This window comes from Temnothorax curvispinosus, unplaced genomic scaffold (assembly GCF_003070985.1).
Source record: "Temnothorax curvispinosus isolate PA1 unplaced genomic scaffold, ASM307098v1 QBEX01006627.1, whole genome shotgun sequence".
In the NCBI taxonomy this organism is placed as follows: Eukaryota; Metazoa; Arthropoda; class Insecta; order Hymenoptera; family Formicidae; genus Temnothorax; species Temnothorax curvispinosus.
The window spans coordinates 54,019-67,702 of NW_020216407.1; the positions used below are offsets into that span (position 1 = coordinate 54,019).

A 13,684-nucleotide genomic window follows, 5' to 3' on the forward strand; every position below is an offset into this window, starting at 1 on the left:
TCGAAGTATAGGCTCCAATGGAAATCCACGAATATAGAAAACGGGCTAACTAAGAACCAAGCGCGGTAAATGATGCGCAAAAATATATTTTATTTATTTAATGTTGCAGTAACTGAAACAATTAGGCAAAAAATCATAGATAAATTATATTAAAATATTCTAATGTAATATCCATTAACATTATCCAATTGCATACATAGAAATTAAAATAAAATAATATAGTTTATTTTATTATCAATACTCATAGGTTACTATTTTTTATGCACATTCAAACTTATACTTGAAATTTGATAAAGTCACGAAACTTGTCAAAAGTTAGAAATAAATTTTTTTACTACTATTTAGTCGCTTAGTGAGTGGTTATAATACTAGTGATTATAATGCATTCACTAAATGTACCTATTAACATGACCATACTTTTGCTTACTAACAGAGAATATGATTTTATCAATTTGACAATATATATGATTCGTCTTTGAATCATCTAGATTCGAAATTTTTGAATAGTTCGTATTCAAATTATGGAAATTCGAATTCGAATAGTTTGCACATCTCTAGTCATTAACGCATCGTTAATGGTCTAGGTTTACACCGATCACTTGATGCGCGTATTAAATAGTAAATAACTAGTAAATTATAGTTCGATTAGTGGCTGATTAGCTCAAATACTATTTGATACGTGTATCAAAGGATCGGTGTAAACTAGGCCAATGTTGTCGCGATTACCAAAGGGTGCTTAATTACATTAATTCGATTCTCGTTTTATTCCAGTGTTGTTTAAATTATCCATTTTTCTTTCATGTTTATTTCTTACAAAGCGACCGCTTTATCCGATTGATCGTGTTACGATCATCGTGCTCGAGCAAGAATTCAGCGAATAAGTATAGCGTTCGAATAGTTTTCGCTCGCAGTACGATACTGTTGACACATAACAATGGCTTCTGCTGTTGTAGCACCGCGTTGCGCAACGCAAACCGAAACTATAGAAACGTAGGGCGCTAAACTCGTTTGTTCGCCGCGATCGACCTTCGAGCGTTCACGGGACCGTCATTGAAATCCAAAGCGGGGAACTTCGCCCACGGTTTCGTGTCGACAGACCCGCGGCACTGAAAAGTGGCTTATAATCGCTCGGAGCGTTTGGAGGAAACGTGAAGGCAGAAGTTTTGGGTCTACACAATACAGTGAAATATAAAACTAATATTATTAACATAAAAAAGAAGCTAAACGGAGAATTTCAAAACAAAATGTCGCGTTTTTAGAAAATTAAAGGGTCTTAATGCACTTAAAAATTTTTTGTATCCGCATGGTGCATATAAATGTTCTTCCTACAGTTTGTATTTCGAAGAGATGACACTTTTCACGCAATTTACAAAGCAATTTACACGGCGCGTTCGCTATTAGAACACCGCTTTGATGTGCAATTCTAGTTCAAATCGAACGGGACCAGGACGTGTTAGGACAATTTAGCACCTGTTGCTCGTCAGCGACAACTCAACGCGCATAAAACTATTTCTAGTGATTACTGCCGATGAATGTGCGATATTTGTACGTTCAAATCGTAGCCGTATTCGCTACGGGGTACGTGGGAAATACTGTATCTTCCGAACTGTATCTTCCGCCTGTCGAAATCGACGAAACAAGACGATGCTATAGCGACGAGCTTCCTCGCACGCGATCGTTTGTGAATTGAAACGTCTAAAATTAGCCATCTAAAATTAACTGAAATCGCACGATAATTACCAATTACGTGCCGTAAGACGATTTTGATTTGAATTTGATATAATGGTCGTAATTAACTTTCGTGAGCACGCGTCTACGAATTGTAGCGAAAGAAAGATTTCTCATGTCGGGAATCGGAAATTTTGTCCCTCGATGTGAATTTTAAATCCAACAACGAAGAAAGACGACATTTTGATTAATCTGTTGAAAAAAAGATCGATTTTAATATATATAGTATAGATATGAACGCCAACACCTTATTACGGCTCAATGCTTCTTTGATTGATTTTTAATCTTGTGAGCCTTTATTGTTATATCGATTTTTAGATTATTCGCCGGAAATTTCAAAATTTACCCAGTTTTCTCGATCAATTTCAAGATTCAAGACGGAACGAAAATTGATCATGGAAAATCGATCTCTCGCTAAACAGTTCTTAATGGTTCCAATCAAATTGGAATTTTATAATCTCTTATACAAAATATATATGCCTAACGAGATCTCGTGACTCGGGCAAAGTTCCAGATCGATTTGTTGGGGACCGATCCGATCGAATGACGGTGGGTTCGTCGATGTCTCGCCTTGGACAGACAAGGAAGAAGCGATAGACAATGTCGAGAGACCCGACGATGATCGCGCGGGATACGCCTCATCGATGATGTTAATCCGAGGGTTCACCCACGTATCCCTGCCTACGATTGCGCAACGATTGGACGGGAAGCGACGAAACAATGCGAACGTCGTCGTAAGCTAAACGGAGAGCCAACTGTCGGAATCGTGACGTGGCGGCCTTCGAGTGATCGGGATCGGGACGATCCCCCGTCTCTTCTCGCGGGATTCGAAAATGACAATAAGTCGGCGGCGACGGCGGTGATATGATGAAACGTTTCGTCCGCGGCGTTCGTCCGCCGTCGTTATCGCGAGGATGACGAGAACGTGGACGGTATACGGCTTCACGGGGCTCCTCGTCCTCGTACCCGTTACCGTCTGCGCGACGATCACCTACGTCAACGGCAACGAGGACTCGTCCCTGCGATGCAACGATCGCAGTAACGCTAATCGCAGCAATAGTAAGCAAACCGAGCTCAAGACAGAACCGATAACGATCGTATCGCGATTCCGCGCAATTTGGCTTTCATTTATTACGAATTAAGTAGTAAGGACAAGAGCGTGCATTAATAAGGAACACGCAACTACCGTGAAATATGAGGATCCTTTGACCGTTCATTCTTCACGGATCATGTCTAATCGATTGTTATAAGTCGAACTTGTTGTGTCACGGTAAATTAGTCAGCGAACGTATAAAGCCGATTGCTTCATACATCCGCTGACGTCTCCCTTTATTTTTTAATTAAACATAAAGTACCTACAATTTTACGTAATTTTTAAAAAATTTTTTTCTCCATTATAAACTATAATGGTATAAAAATGAGGAGACACAAATTTTTGGCGTAATATTCGATTTATATTCAGATTTGATTTTAAAAAACTTCACCGCGTTACAAACAAGGCGAATATTTTCTTTTTTCAGAAACCTTCTCCCAGTGTAAATACGATGTCGACTGTATTCCGAATGCGTTTTGCCGGAACCAGCAGACCTGCTCGTGCAAAGACGATCATATCGAGTTCAGGAATAATAATAACTATAAATGTTTGAGAGGTACTTTTCGTTTTTTTATCACATTTCTCGAACGTGATATCTGCAACGTCGATTACGCATTAACATTTAAGTTTCTAAACTGGGAATAAAATAGGATTTTAATCTTCTCGTGCCTGGTGGAACATAAACAGGATGGTAGTTAAGTACTCTAAAAGATTTTAAGGAGTGATTCCTCACACAAATTCAAGACGAAAACTTTATATGACTATATGTCCGAAACGGCTTAGTTTCAAAAATACAGGGTGTTAAAGTTAAAGGAAAAATTTTGTTATTTCCTAAAATTTCGAAAATTACTCGGGTTATTTTGATAAAATTTTGTGTAAACTTTGAAGGACATGAAGACTGATCTTTTGGGGCCATAAATTTTTGAAAAAAATTCATTACTTAATTTCAAAATAATGGATTTAATATGGCGGACCAAAATGCAAAATTTTATTATATATTTACATGTAACTTAATGGTATATGTAGGTTTTTGAGGTCGCTGATGACAAATCTGCAGTAAAAATTCCAAAATTTAAAATGCGGATTCAATATGGCGGAATAAAATACTAAATTTTGTTGGATTGAATGAAACTTATTTTTCAGAAGTTTTTTGAGCCGCTGATTATGAATCTAAAGTCGAAATTTTAAAATTAAAGATGTTAGATCTAATGTAGTTGACAAAATGTAAATATATGGAAACAACTGATATTTTATCAGCGATCTCAAAAACGCCTGGAACATGAGTTTTATTCAAATCCAAGAAAATTTTGTCCGCTATATTGAATCCACCATTTTGAATTTTAAAATTTTGACTACAGAATCATAATCAGTGATCCTAAAAATCTTTAGTAAGACATAAATTAAATACTAATCATTTCTAGAAAAAAGTCAGGCACGAAAGGGTTAAAGAATCCCGAGATAGCGCGGCTTTAGACCCTGCGCACAATAGCGTACATATTAGGAATAAGAATAAATATTAAATATTAGGAATCGAAATTAGAAATAATAATTAAACGTAACGCACAATGAAAAAGAATAAAATATAAGATATAACTATAGGAATGTTCCTACATTTACATATCCTAATATTTAACATTTATTACAAATAAAATATTTCTATATTTATATATCCTAATATTCAATATTTATTCTTATTCCTAATATATGTGCTCTGTTGTGCGCAGAGCCTTAGATCTCGGTCTAATTATTCGAACAGTCGGGAACGATGTCGTCGACCTCAGAAACGAGATCCCGCGGAGATATCCGTTCATCCCTATTCCTATCCGTTCCTTTCTCACGATCCCGCCTCACCTGGAGCGTGTCGTTCGTCGTGCTCGTTGAGCCGACAGAGATCACGAATAATTTCTATGAATGAGTTAAGACGACGTATAAATCCGTTCCTTTCGACACGATCGTAAAGCGATTGAATAAAGTTAGTAAAGTTTCTAAAACAAACTTCGAAGAATGAGGTCGGCGTTCTGTCGATTCGACATTCGCTCAACATTTTATGATTATAATTAAAATTATGTATTACAAGACGCTCTGCATGGTTGTTCCATCCATCGATTATGCGAATCTTGAATTGCGCTCAAAATTTCACTAGATTATCTTTAGCGTCTTATACGTTTAGCAACATTTAAGCAACAACGTTACCTTCAAATACCGTGCATGCATTCGTATATATAAAGAAGGAGGTTTATTCGAGCTCTTGTTAACGAGAATCGAGAAACTCTTTCGCGTCGCGAGTGTAGAACGTAACGAAATACGCAAACTTAGAGACGGAGACATTCATAATAATTAAGGCACACGTTATTTCAACAGTGGCTACACGCATCGGCGATCCCTGCGAGGAGGACATCCAGTGTGAGTTTACGTTTACACCGCAATCGGAATGTCGAGGAGGCACTTGTCAATGCGCCCACGATTCCCACTTCACGGATGGGAGGTGTTACGAGTCCGTCGGTGAGCGTTACAACTTTTCCTGAGAAATATCCCAGCGCCGCGCCGGTCAGCCCCTTTACTATGCATATATATGGGATAAAATAAATAACTTGTGTTAGTGCCTAATAACAAGAAATGACGCGACGAGCGGTCTATTCAATGCCACATTCAGTGCGCGGAGGCGAAATTATTAATGATTACTCGTAACGTAATATAACATAACAAAATAACGCGGTTTGTCTTCTACCGTTAACACTCTACTTTCATTTTGCACGTAAATTACCTGCGTTTACAATTGTGTGCACAATAATTAAATGCAAAAGAAAGTCGGTTAATTGAATTAAATTTGTTGCTTTATGTAATTAAGTAAAATTATGGTGATTGTTCTTGGCTTGCATTCAGGTTTGGGAAAACGTTGTCGCTCGAACCGCAATTGTCATATCAAGAATACTTTTTGCGAATACGGTTTTTGCACTTGCGGTTTGCGTCATCATGCGAATCTTGACAACACCGACTGTCTGCCGAGCGCCAGTAAGTATTACAACGATTGACAAAAATTTTGTTATAAATCCAATGTTTTTTGAGAATGTTGTTTGAGGATCTTGTTCGTTAAGCTGCAATCTCTTTATTTCTTTTCGGTTTTTATCCTACTTTTTTTAAATTTCTTTAATTTAATATTAATTAATTTATGTAATATATGCATAATACACTTAATAATATAATATATGTAAAATATTAATTAATGAATTATTTTATATAAACATCATATATATCATATATATTAATTAATAAATTAAAAGTATATTAATTTAATATTTGCATACTGTTTAACATAATATTTAATGAATTTAACGGTGTATTACGTTACGCAAAAATGATAATTTGTATTTATATTAGCAGTTCTTTTTAAAACAACAAATATAAAATAAAACAAAGGTGAGAAATTTCCTCTGGGATAAAAAGTAGTTTATCGAATGTTATCATGGAGTTCATAAGAAGCATCTATTTTATAAAAAATCTAGTCTAGATTTACCAAATCTAAATCCGTTTTCAGAGTTGGACGAGCACTGCAACAGCGATGACGAATGCATCGTGGAGAATTCAAAGTGTATGCACAACAGATGCGACTGTAAAGTAGACTACGTGCTGGCCAAGGGCGATCAGCGGTGTTTGAAAGCCGCTTCCTGGGTCGGTGAGAAGTGCGAGCAGCAGTCCCAGTGCCAACTGTTTCTGAAGCATAGCCAATGCGGCGCGAACAAGACGTGCGAATGCGTTGCCGGTTCCCACAGACGCGGTCATCGATGCTTCGTCGACGTAGGCGAGTACTCGAACACCTGGATCCTAACTGACGTCTCGCACTTACCCGATAAATGCGATCGTTCGATCGCCTCAATTCGAAATAATTGTCACGCGCTAATCTTCCATTAAAAACAAATTAAATAAAACGTAGAATCAAATGATTTAGCGCTAAATATATGCGAAATAGAAATATGGATCTTGTGTCATGTCAAATCTCGTCATTCGAATCAGTCACGCTGTGATTCCGATACGTCGATACGATAACGCTAGAAAACTCCATATATTTCAGAACTGGGCGGCCGTTGTGAAACTCACCATCACTGTATCACCATGACTTTGAAGAACTCCAATTCGACCTGGAAATCGAAAGTGGACTGTGTTGACGGTATAGAACCGTTTGTTAAATACACGGTGATTCATTATCACTAAAGGATTTAATTTGAAATGTCATTTTGTATCTTTTCACAGGCTTCTGCACTTGTACCGAAGGTTATACATTGATGGAAGAGCTGCAGGATTGTGTTCAGTTCAGTGATAATGGTAAAAATATTTATAACCATGTTATAAATTCTTCAAACTAGAGAGTACGTTTAGCAAATATCTATAAAAGTATATCTCTAAAAAATATATTAAACGCATAATAATCAAGATATTTTTCTTGATTATTAATCTTACAATTAGTAATATATTATTTTTAACTCAATATTAACTTAATATTTTAAATTTTTTGTTTTTATAGGTGCAACGAGATGGCAAGTATATAGAATACTTTCTATCGTCGTTATCGTAAGATATCTCATGCGCGGTGGATAACAATTCGTATTCAGCAGTATGAGAATTAATTCATCGATTTATTAATTTAGAGTATTTAAAGATACAAAAAGTAGGTTATTAATTTATGTAATTTAGATCCGTAATGTTATATTTATCATCGTATTTATTTAAATTGTTATTTAAATTTAAACTTTAAACACTTGACTAATGTAAATTTGCTACTGTAACTAGCTGCTATATTATAAGCAACCAAAGAGAATCAGCACTTTTTCCCAGAAGAGCAATGAATCTACTGAATTAATGACACCGTTTTATTTCTTATTTCTTTTTATAATAGTCAGTCATTGAGACTATAGGGTACACGTGAGCAAAATGTCATTCAATCTCTATAGGTACATGTAAAGCATCGTGTTATAACTACACACAATTGTGTTCTATTTCTATAACAAAATAATACTTTACTATGTTCTGTAAAATATTTAGACGTAACTCCTCGTTATTTTACATACAACAATACTCTTTAAATTTTCAAAAATTTTTATTCTTGAAAAGATTCTCTTCTTCATCGCTTCGTCCTTTCGTGATAACACGCGTCCCACGTTTCGCATGTCGTAGCATATCTACTTCCTCCTGCTTCCCACACGTTTCACGAAGCGGAATCTTTCCAGTCTTCCTTGATCATGTCGCTGGCCTTCTCAGAGATCATGTATGCCGGCGCGTTCGTATGACCAGCGATTATGGTCGGCATCACGCTGGCGTCCACGACCCTGAGACCGTCGATCCCGTGCACTCGCAATCTGTAGTCTACTACCCCTGAATCCTTCCGGCTGCTCATCTTGCACGTGCCCGCGTAGTGACCCAGACTCGTCGACACGTGACGAGCGACACAGGCCCAGTATGCGTCGCTCTTAAAAGCAACGTGCTTGCATCCCAGAAACGGTACCGGCAGCAGCGTAGCGTTGAAACGTTTGAACGCCTTCGTAGAAGCTACTTCAATTGCCTGTGATAAAAAAGGCGTAATTAAAAGTTGGAGAACGATAAAAGAGTGAAAAGGATGCTTTATACATAGAGAGAATAATATATAAATTTTGAATAAAATAATGTGAGAGTACTGTAATGCAATACAACGAAAAGTAGGTAGAGAAAAATTGTAAGACAAAAGTAGAATATATTAATGCGTAAAGACCCTCTTCTTACGATCTTTATAGCTTGCACCATTGTATTCAGATCATCCTTGTGATCGTAATAATTGATGTCCACGATCGGCGAGTCCCATGGATCGCTGCTTCTCAAGGTGAGTCTACCGCGACTCTTGGGTCGCAGAAGCACAGGTACGATCATGAAGCCGTCGAAGCCCTTGTAATCGCTGTAAACCTCCTTGTAAAATTCCTCCGTTAATCCTAGCAGACCACGATAGCTGCCGGAAGTATCGCCGGCTAACGAGCTTGCTCCTAACACCAACTCGATGTCGGGATAGTCGTCTAACATCTTGCTTGCGTTAGCGTGAGAATACATCTTAAAGACGTTATGATTTACGGTAATGGAAGTAATGTTGGGAACAGCTGTAAGAAATAATGTGACCTTTGTTAGAGCCAACTAAGCTTGAAAAATGTATAATGGCAAATAAAGGAACAAGTCAGTAATTGTTCGATAAATATATAAAATGCGATCCAAGTTCTTTATATTATCGCTATAATTAAATTTGAGTTTAATTGGTATAATATAAAAATAATTAATTTATCTAAATAATAATATATAATAATAATAAACATTTTCACTTTTTCTAGAAAAGAAGAAATTAATCTTTTCGCATATTTGTTTGCTCGAAAAATTTCGGTTTTACACCCTATAATCAGAGATTGGCCATAAGGGGGCCTACTTTTGATTGGTTTGCCATTTTTCCTCAAAAGCATGAGAAAGAAAGAGAAAAAGATATAAGAAAGAAAGAGAAAATGATATGAATGTATATCTCGATATATATTCATATCGCTTTCTCTTTCCCTCTTATATCCTTCTCTCTCACAGGATTTTGAGGAAATCGCCTGATGGTCAGTCTTTGATTATAGGGTTTCTAGGTTTTGCGCGATGGCAAAATGCTTACCGTACTGCTTGTTGTTCTTGTGCGTATTTACACTCTGAATGTACTTAAACTTTAACTTTTCCCTTTTTTTTATATAATTATTAGCCTTGGTATTAACAAAAGCTAACGCTTCGGCGCCGCCGGGTATCGTTAAAGGACCAGTTCCCTCTGTGAAGTACTTCAGAAAATCAGCCGGATTCGAACCTAAACGTGGTTCGACAATGGTCACGCTTTCGTTGACTAGAAACGTTAAAGCTGACATGCTCACGTGATCTTGTAAGTTAAATCCCACCGGAAGATCTTCGATTACGCCGATGCCTAATGAATTTAAATGATCTCTTGGACCTATCCCGGAAAGCATCAGTAATTGTGGTGAACCAAAAGTACCTGTGAAATTAATATAAATATATATATATATATATATATATATATATATATATATATATATATATATATGAGTCATTCTTTGTCAACTGGAACACCCTACCTTCCCACAACAGTTTTTATTATAAAATATTTTATTAGGATCTCAAAATGTAGATATATGAATATAAGCTATATAGTGCCGTTAAACAATTTTTAAAATTTAAAATGGTTGCTTCGGGATGGTGACTAGAAGCAATAAAAATTACATAAAGTTTTAACACTTTTTACACAAATGTTTATACCGATTTTTTTTAAACTTTGTAGTTTGTACCTGGAGATTTTTTGAGTCGCTGATTATAAATCTGAGAAGTCAGATTTCTTCATATAAGATTTTCAACCTAAAAGTCAAAAAGGTGCTTTCACTTTTTGGCGTATAACTCTTAAAATATAAGAGATGGAGAAAAATATTTACAATAAAAGTTTAATGGTAAGTTAAGGTCTTCTATACAAAGTGGTACAAACAAAAATGTAAAAAAAAAATTGCAAATTTTTTTTATAATACGAAATTTTTAAACTAATTTTTGTTTATACCACTTTGTAGACCTTAACTTACCATTAAAATTTTATCCTAAATATTTTTTTCTATCTCTTAGGTATATTTTAAGAGTTATACGCCAAAAAGTGAAAGCGCTCTTTTAACTTTTAGGTTGAAAATGATATATTTTATATGGAGGAATGTGATTTCAGATTCATAAATCAGCGACCTAAAAAATCTCCAGGTACAAAGTTTAAACTACAAAGTTTAAAAAAAATCGGTCTGGTATAAACATTTGTGCAATAAGTGTTAAAACTTTATGTAATTTTCATTGCTTCTAGCCATCTTGAATCAACCATTTTGAATTTTAAAAATTTCCCAACGGTCTTATAAAGCTTATATCCATATCTACATTTGGAGATTTTAATAGAATATTTTATGACAAAAACTGTTCTGGGGAGAGTGATCCGGTTGACAAAGAATGACTCATTATATATATTTAATATATATATCGGAAATATCAAATAATAGATTTAAGAAGCATATAAATATAAATAATAATTAAATGAACTGAATTGAAACAATTTCTGTTCATAAAAGAAACTTTCATTACCGAACATACACTGTTAAATATTAAAGAATGAAATTTAAGATAACATTTTGTTATTTTTTACTACCATTATGTCGAAATTTATTGTTTTGTTTTAGCACAAAACAGTATTATTTCAATTCCATTTTTTTAGTTAAATTGTTAAATTAACGACATATAGATTTTGCTTCCTCATAGAGGAAGCTTTGTGATGGTGAAAAAATTTTTTTTCGAGATTTTGATGGAAATAGGTTTAGAATGTTCTAAAATGTCGAAAAATCGTATTAGTAAAAAATGTCCGGAAGTATGTATGTATGTGTGTGTGTGTGTGTGTGTACGGATTTTTTGTACACGCATCTACTTCTACAATTTTTTAGATACCGGGTTGAAATTTGGCACACAAATAGAGTATCATAGAAAGTATGTCCTCCTCAAATTTTATTAAAATCCATAAAACGGTATAGATTTTATGCAGATTTTCATTTTTTTGAAAAATGTGTTTTACGCTGCATCTTTCTCAATATTTGAGATAGCGATCTATTTTTAACTCTATTATATTTTTGAGTTTTTTCTACCCCTATTTCATATATAATTCATTAAAATTTGATTGATTAGATCTCGTGTTACACACATTTGAAATTTCGGAGAATTATACATACAGTTTCTAATTTATATAATAATTGAAATCGAGTTAAAATGTTCATATTTGATAGCTTCGGTTTTATCTCGAAAAATCGTATTAGTAAAAAATGTCCGGAAGTATGTATGTATGTGTGTGTGTGTGTGTGTGTGTGTACGGATTTTTTGTACACGCATCTACTTCTACAATTTTTTAGATACCGGGTTGAAATTTTCCACCTAAAGAGTTAGGTGTGCGAGTAGAAACCTGCACATTGCTTGATTAGAGTTTTTAAGTGTTTAAGTAGAAACCTTCGCACACAAAGCTTCCTCTATGAGGAAGCCAACACAAATAAATACTGAAAATTATACATTGAAAAAAATAATGCTTCATCAACTTGCACACTTAATAACTATGAGGAAGCAATGTGCAAGTTTCAACTTGCACAATTTATTTTTAGTAGGAGCAGTGGCTAGAAATAGCTAAAAATAACTCAAATTGAGTATAATTTGACACTACGAATTTAACAGTGTACCGTGTTCTCCAAAACGCATTTATAAATCGGAGATGTTCATGCATTGATTAGCAGGACGACAATCACAAGACATTGCTGAAACTAAAGAGCTAGCTAGCTATTATTTTGTAATAAGTAAACAGAATGAAATTAATTAAACCCTTTACTATAGAAGAAACCTGTTATTTTTATCATACATACAATACACACAAAGAGGACATACATATATAAATTAGTAAAAATAAATATTATAATTTAAAAAAATCAACAATTCAGCTAGTTGCATAACTCAATGATGTTTTTGAAATAATAGCGATTATCTAAGCTTTCACGATAATCGAGAAGTATTTGTGAAACTTATTAAATTTAATTATATTTTCTAACATTGATAATCGTAATTGTGCCTTCGAAGAATATTCCAGATAAATTTCTTTCTAATTTCTGGAAATGACCACTCATATCGAGATCTTTCAAATAATTACAAAATTATTATTGACAATGACACAAATTTTTGTTTCTTTTATTATATGATTTAGTTTTATAAGTTAATATTATTCATTTTGCACTGTGTGCTGATAAAAATAACGGGTATCTTCTACGGGTATCTTCTAGTGTTAATTCATTTTGTCTAATTATTACAAAATGACAGCTACTTAGTCCCTGCGCGTGACTTCGCGATTACCCCGTATGTATATTTACTTTTAAAAGATTTTTTTAATAAACTACATATTTTATATTAGATTATATCAGATTTGTCAGTAATTCGTTAAAGTAAATTAGATTTATGTAGGATTTGAAATTGCGCTTCATTCTATATTAATTACATTTTTTAATCTTAATATCTTAAATACGCTTACCCGCGCAAAGTATAATTTCCTTAGTAGCAGTGGCCAAGTATGTTTTATAGTTCTTTACGAATTGGACACCCACGGCTTTTCTTGTTTCCAGATTAATAATAATTTTTGTCACTGTCGAGAGCTTGGACAGATAAAAGTTTGTTCTGTCGCGAATTGGCCTGAGGAAGGCTTTGTTGGCGCTGACTCTGTGACCGTTTCGCAGATTCGCCTGCGTTGTCGAGAAACCAATGGACCTATCGCTGTTGTAATCTATCAGATCGTAGCCGAGTTCTTGGCCAGCTTTCAAGAAACATTCTCTCAGAGGAGTGGCGTAAGGAGGAGTAGTAACATCCAGATATCCGTCGTATCCGTGATATCTGACAAGATAAGAGAAGAATCGTGTAAAACGGAAAAGCAGTATTACCTCGTAACTATCTCTGAATTACATGAATATTATAATATATAATTGAAATTACGCGAATTAACGTAATCGAAAAGATTCGCGACAAGAAGTAAACCCGCGGGTTTACTGGGAATTTCTTTCACCGCAGTGAATAATATTTTTAAGAATTTTTTGTATTATATTTATAAAGATTTCTGGAAAAAAAATACATTAAACTTTTTCATATTTTATAACTTTTCTTCGGAAATTATAGAATGTATGTGTGTGTGTGTGTGTGTGCGTGTGTGCGTGCGTGTGTGCGTGCGTGTGTGCGTGCGTGCGTGTGTGTGTGTGTGTGTGTGTGTGTGTGTGTGTGTGTGTGTGTGTG

At 34.8% G+C, this 13,684-nt stretch overlaps 2 protein-coding genes across 6 annotated transcripts in view; one reads left to right on the forward strand and one right to left on the reverse strand.

Moving 5' to 3' along the window:
* Positions 1-7,853, forward strand: part of LOC112456053 (tenascin-like) — a 9,492-nt gene extending 1,639 nt beyond the window's left edge. For all 3 annotated transcript variants that reach the window (XM_025018334.1, XM_025018335.1, XM_025018336.1), the window contains exons 2-9: positions 2,237-2,787; positions 3,249-3,377; positions 5,183-5,323; positions 5,705-5,833; positions 6,357-6,620; positions 6,891-6,986; positions 7,070-7,141; positions 7,341-7,853. In XM_025018334.1, coding sequence (XP_024874102.1) covers positions 2,643-2,787; positions 3,249-3,377; positions 5,183-5,323; positions 5,705-5,833; positions 6,357-6,620; positions 6,891-6,986; positions 7,070-7,141; positions 7,341-7,414 — 1,050 coding nt within the window. In that variant the 5' untranslated portion in view covers positions 2,237-2,642 and the 3' untranslated portion in view covers positions 7,415-7,853. The remainder of the gene's footprint in view (positions 1-2,236; positions 2,788-3,248; positions 3,378-5,182; positions 5,324-5,704; positions 5,834-6,356; positions 6,621-6,890; positions 6,987-7,069; positions 7,142-7,340) is intronic.
* A 96-nt stretch (positions 7,854-7,949) lies between these two features.
* Positions 7,950-13,684, reverse strand: part of LOC112456052 (L-sorbose 1-dehydrogenase-like) — a 7,830-nt gene continuing 2,095 nt past the window's right edge. For all 3 annotated transcript variants that reach the window (XM_025018332.1, XM_025018333.1, XM_025018331.1), the window contains 4 exons: positions 12,936-13,291; positions 9,477-9,842; positions 8,573-8,937; positions 7,950-8,375 (listed from right to left, as the gene is read on the reverse strand). In XM_025018332.1, coding sequence (XP_024874100.1) covers positions 8,022-8,375; positions 8,573-8,937; positions 9,477-9,842; positions 12,936-13,291 — 1,441 coding nt within the window. In that variant the 3' untranslated portion in view covers positions 7,950-8,021. The remainder of the gene's footprint in view (positions 8,376-8,572; positions 8,938-9,476; positions 9,843-12,935; positions 13,292-13,684) is intronic.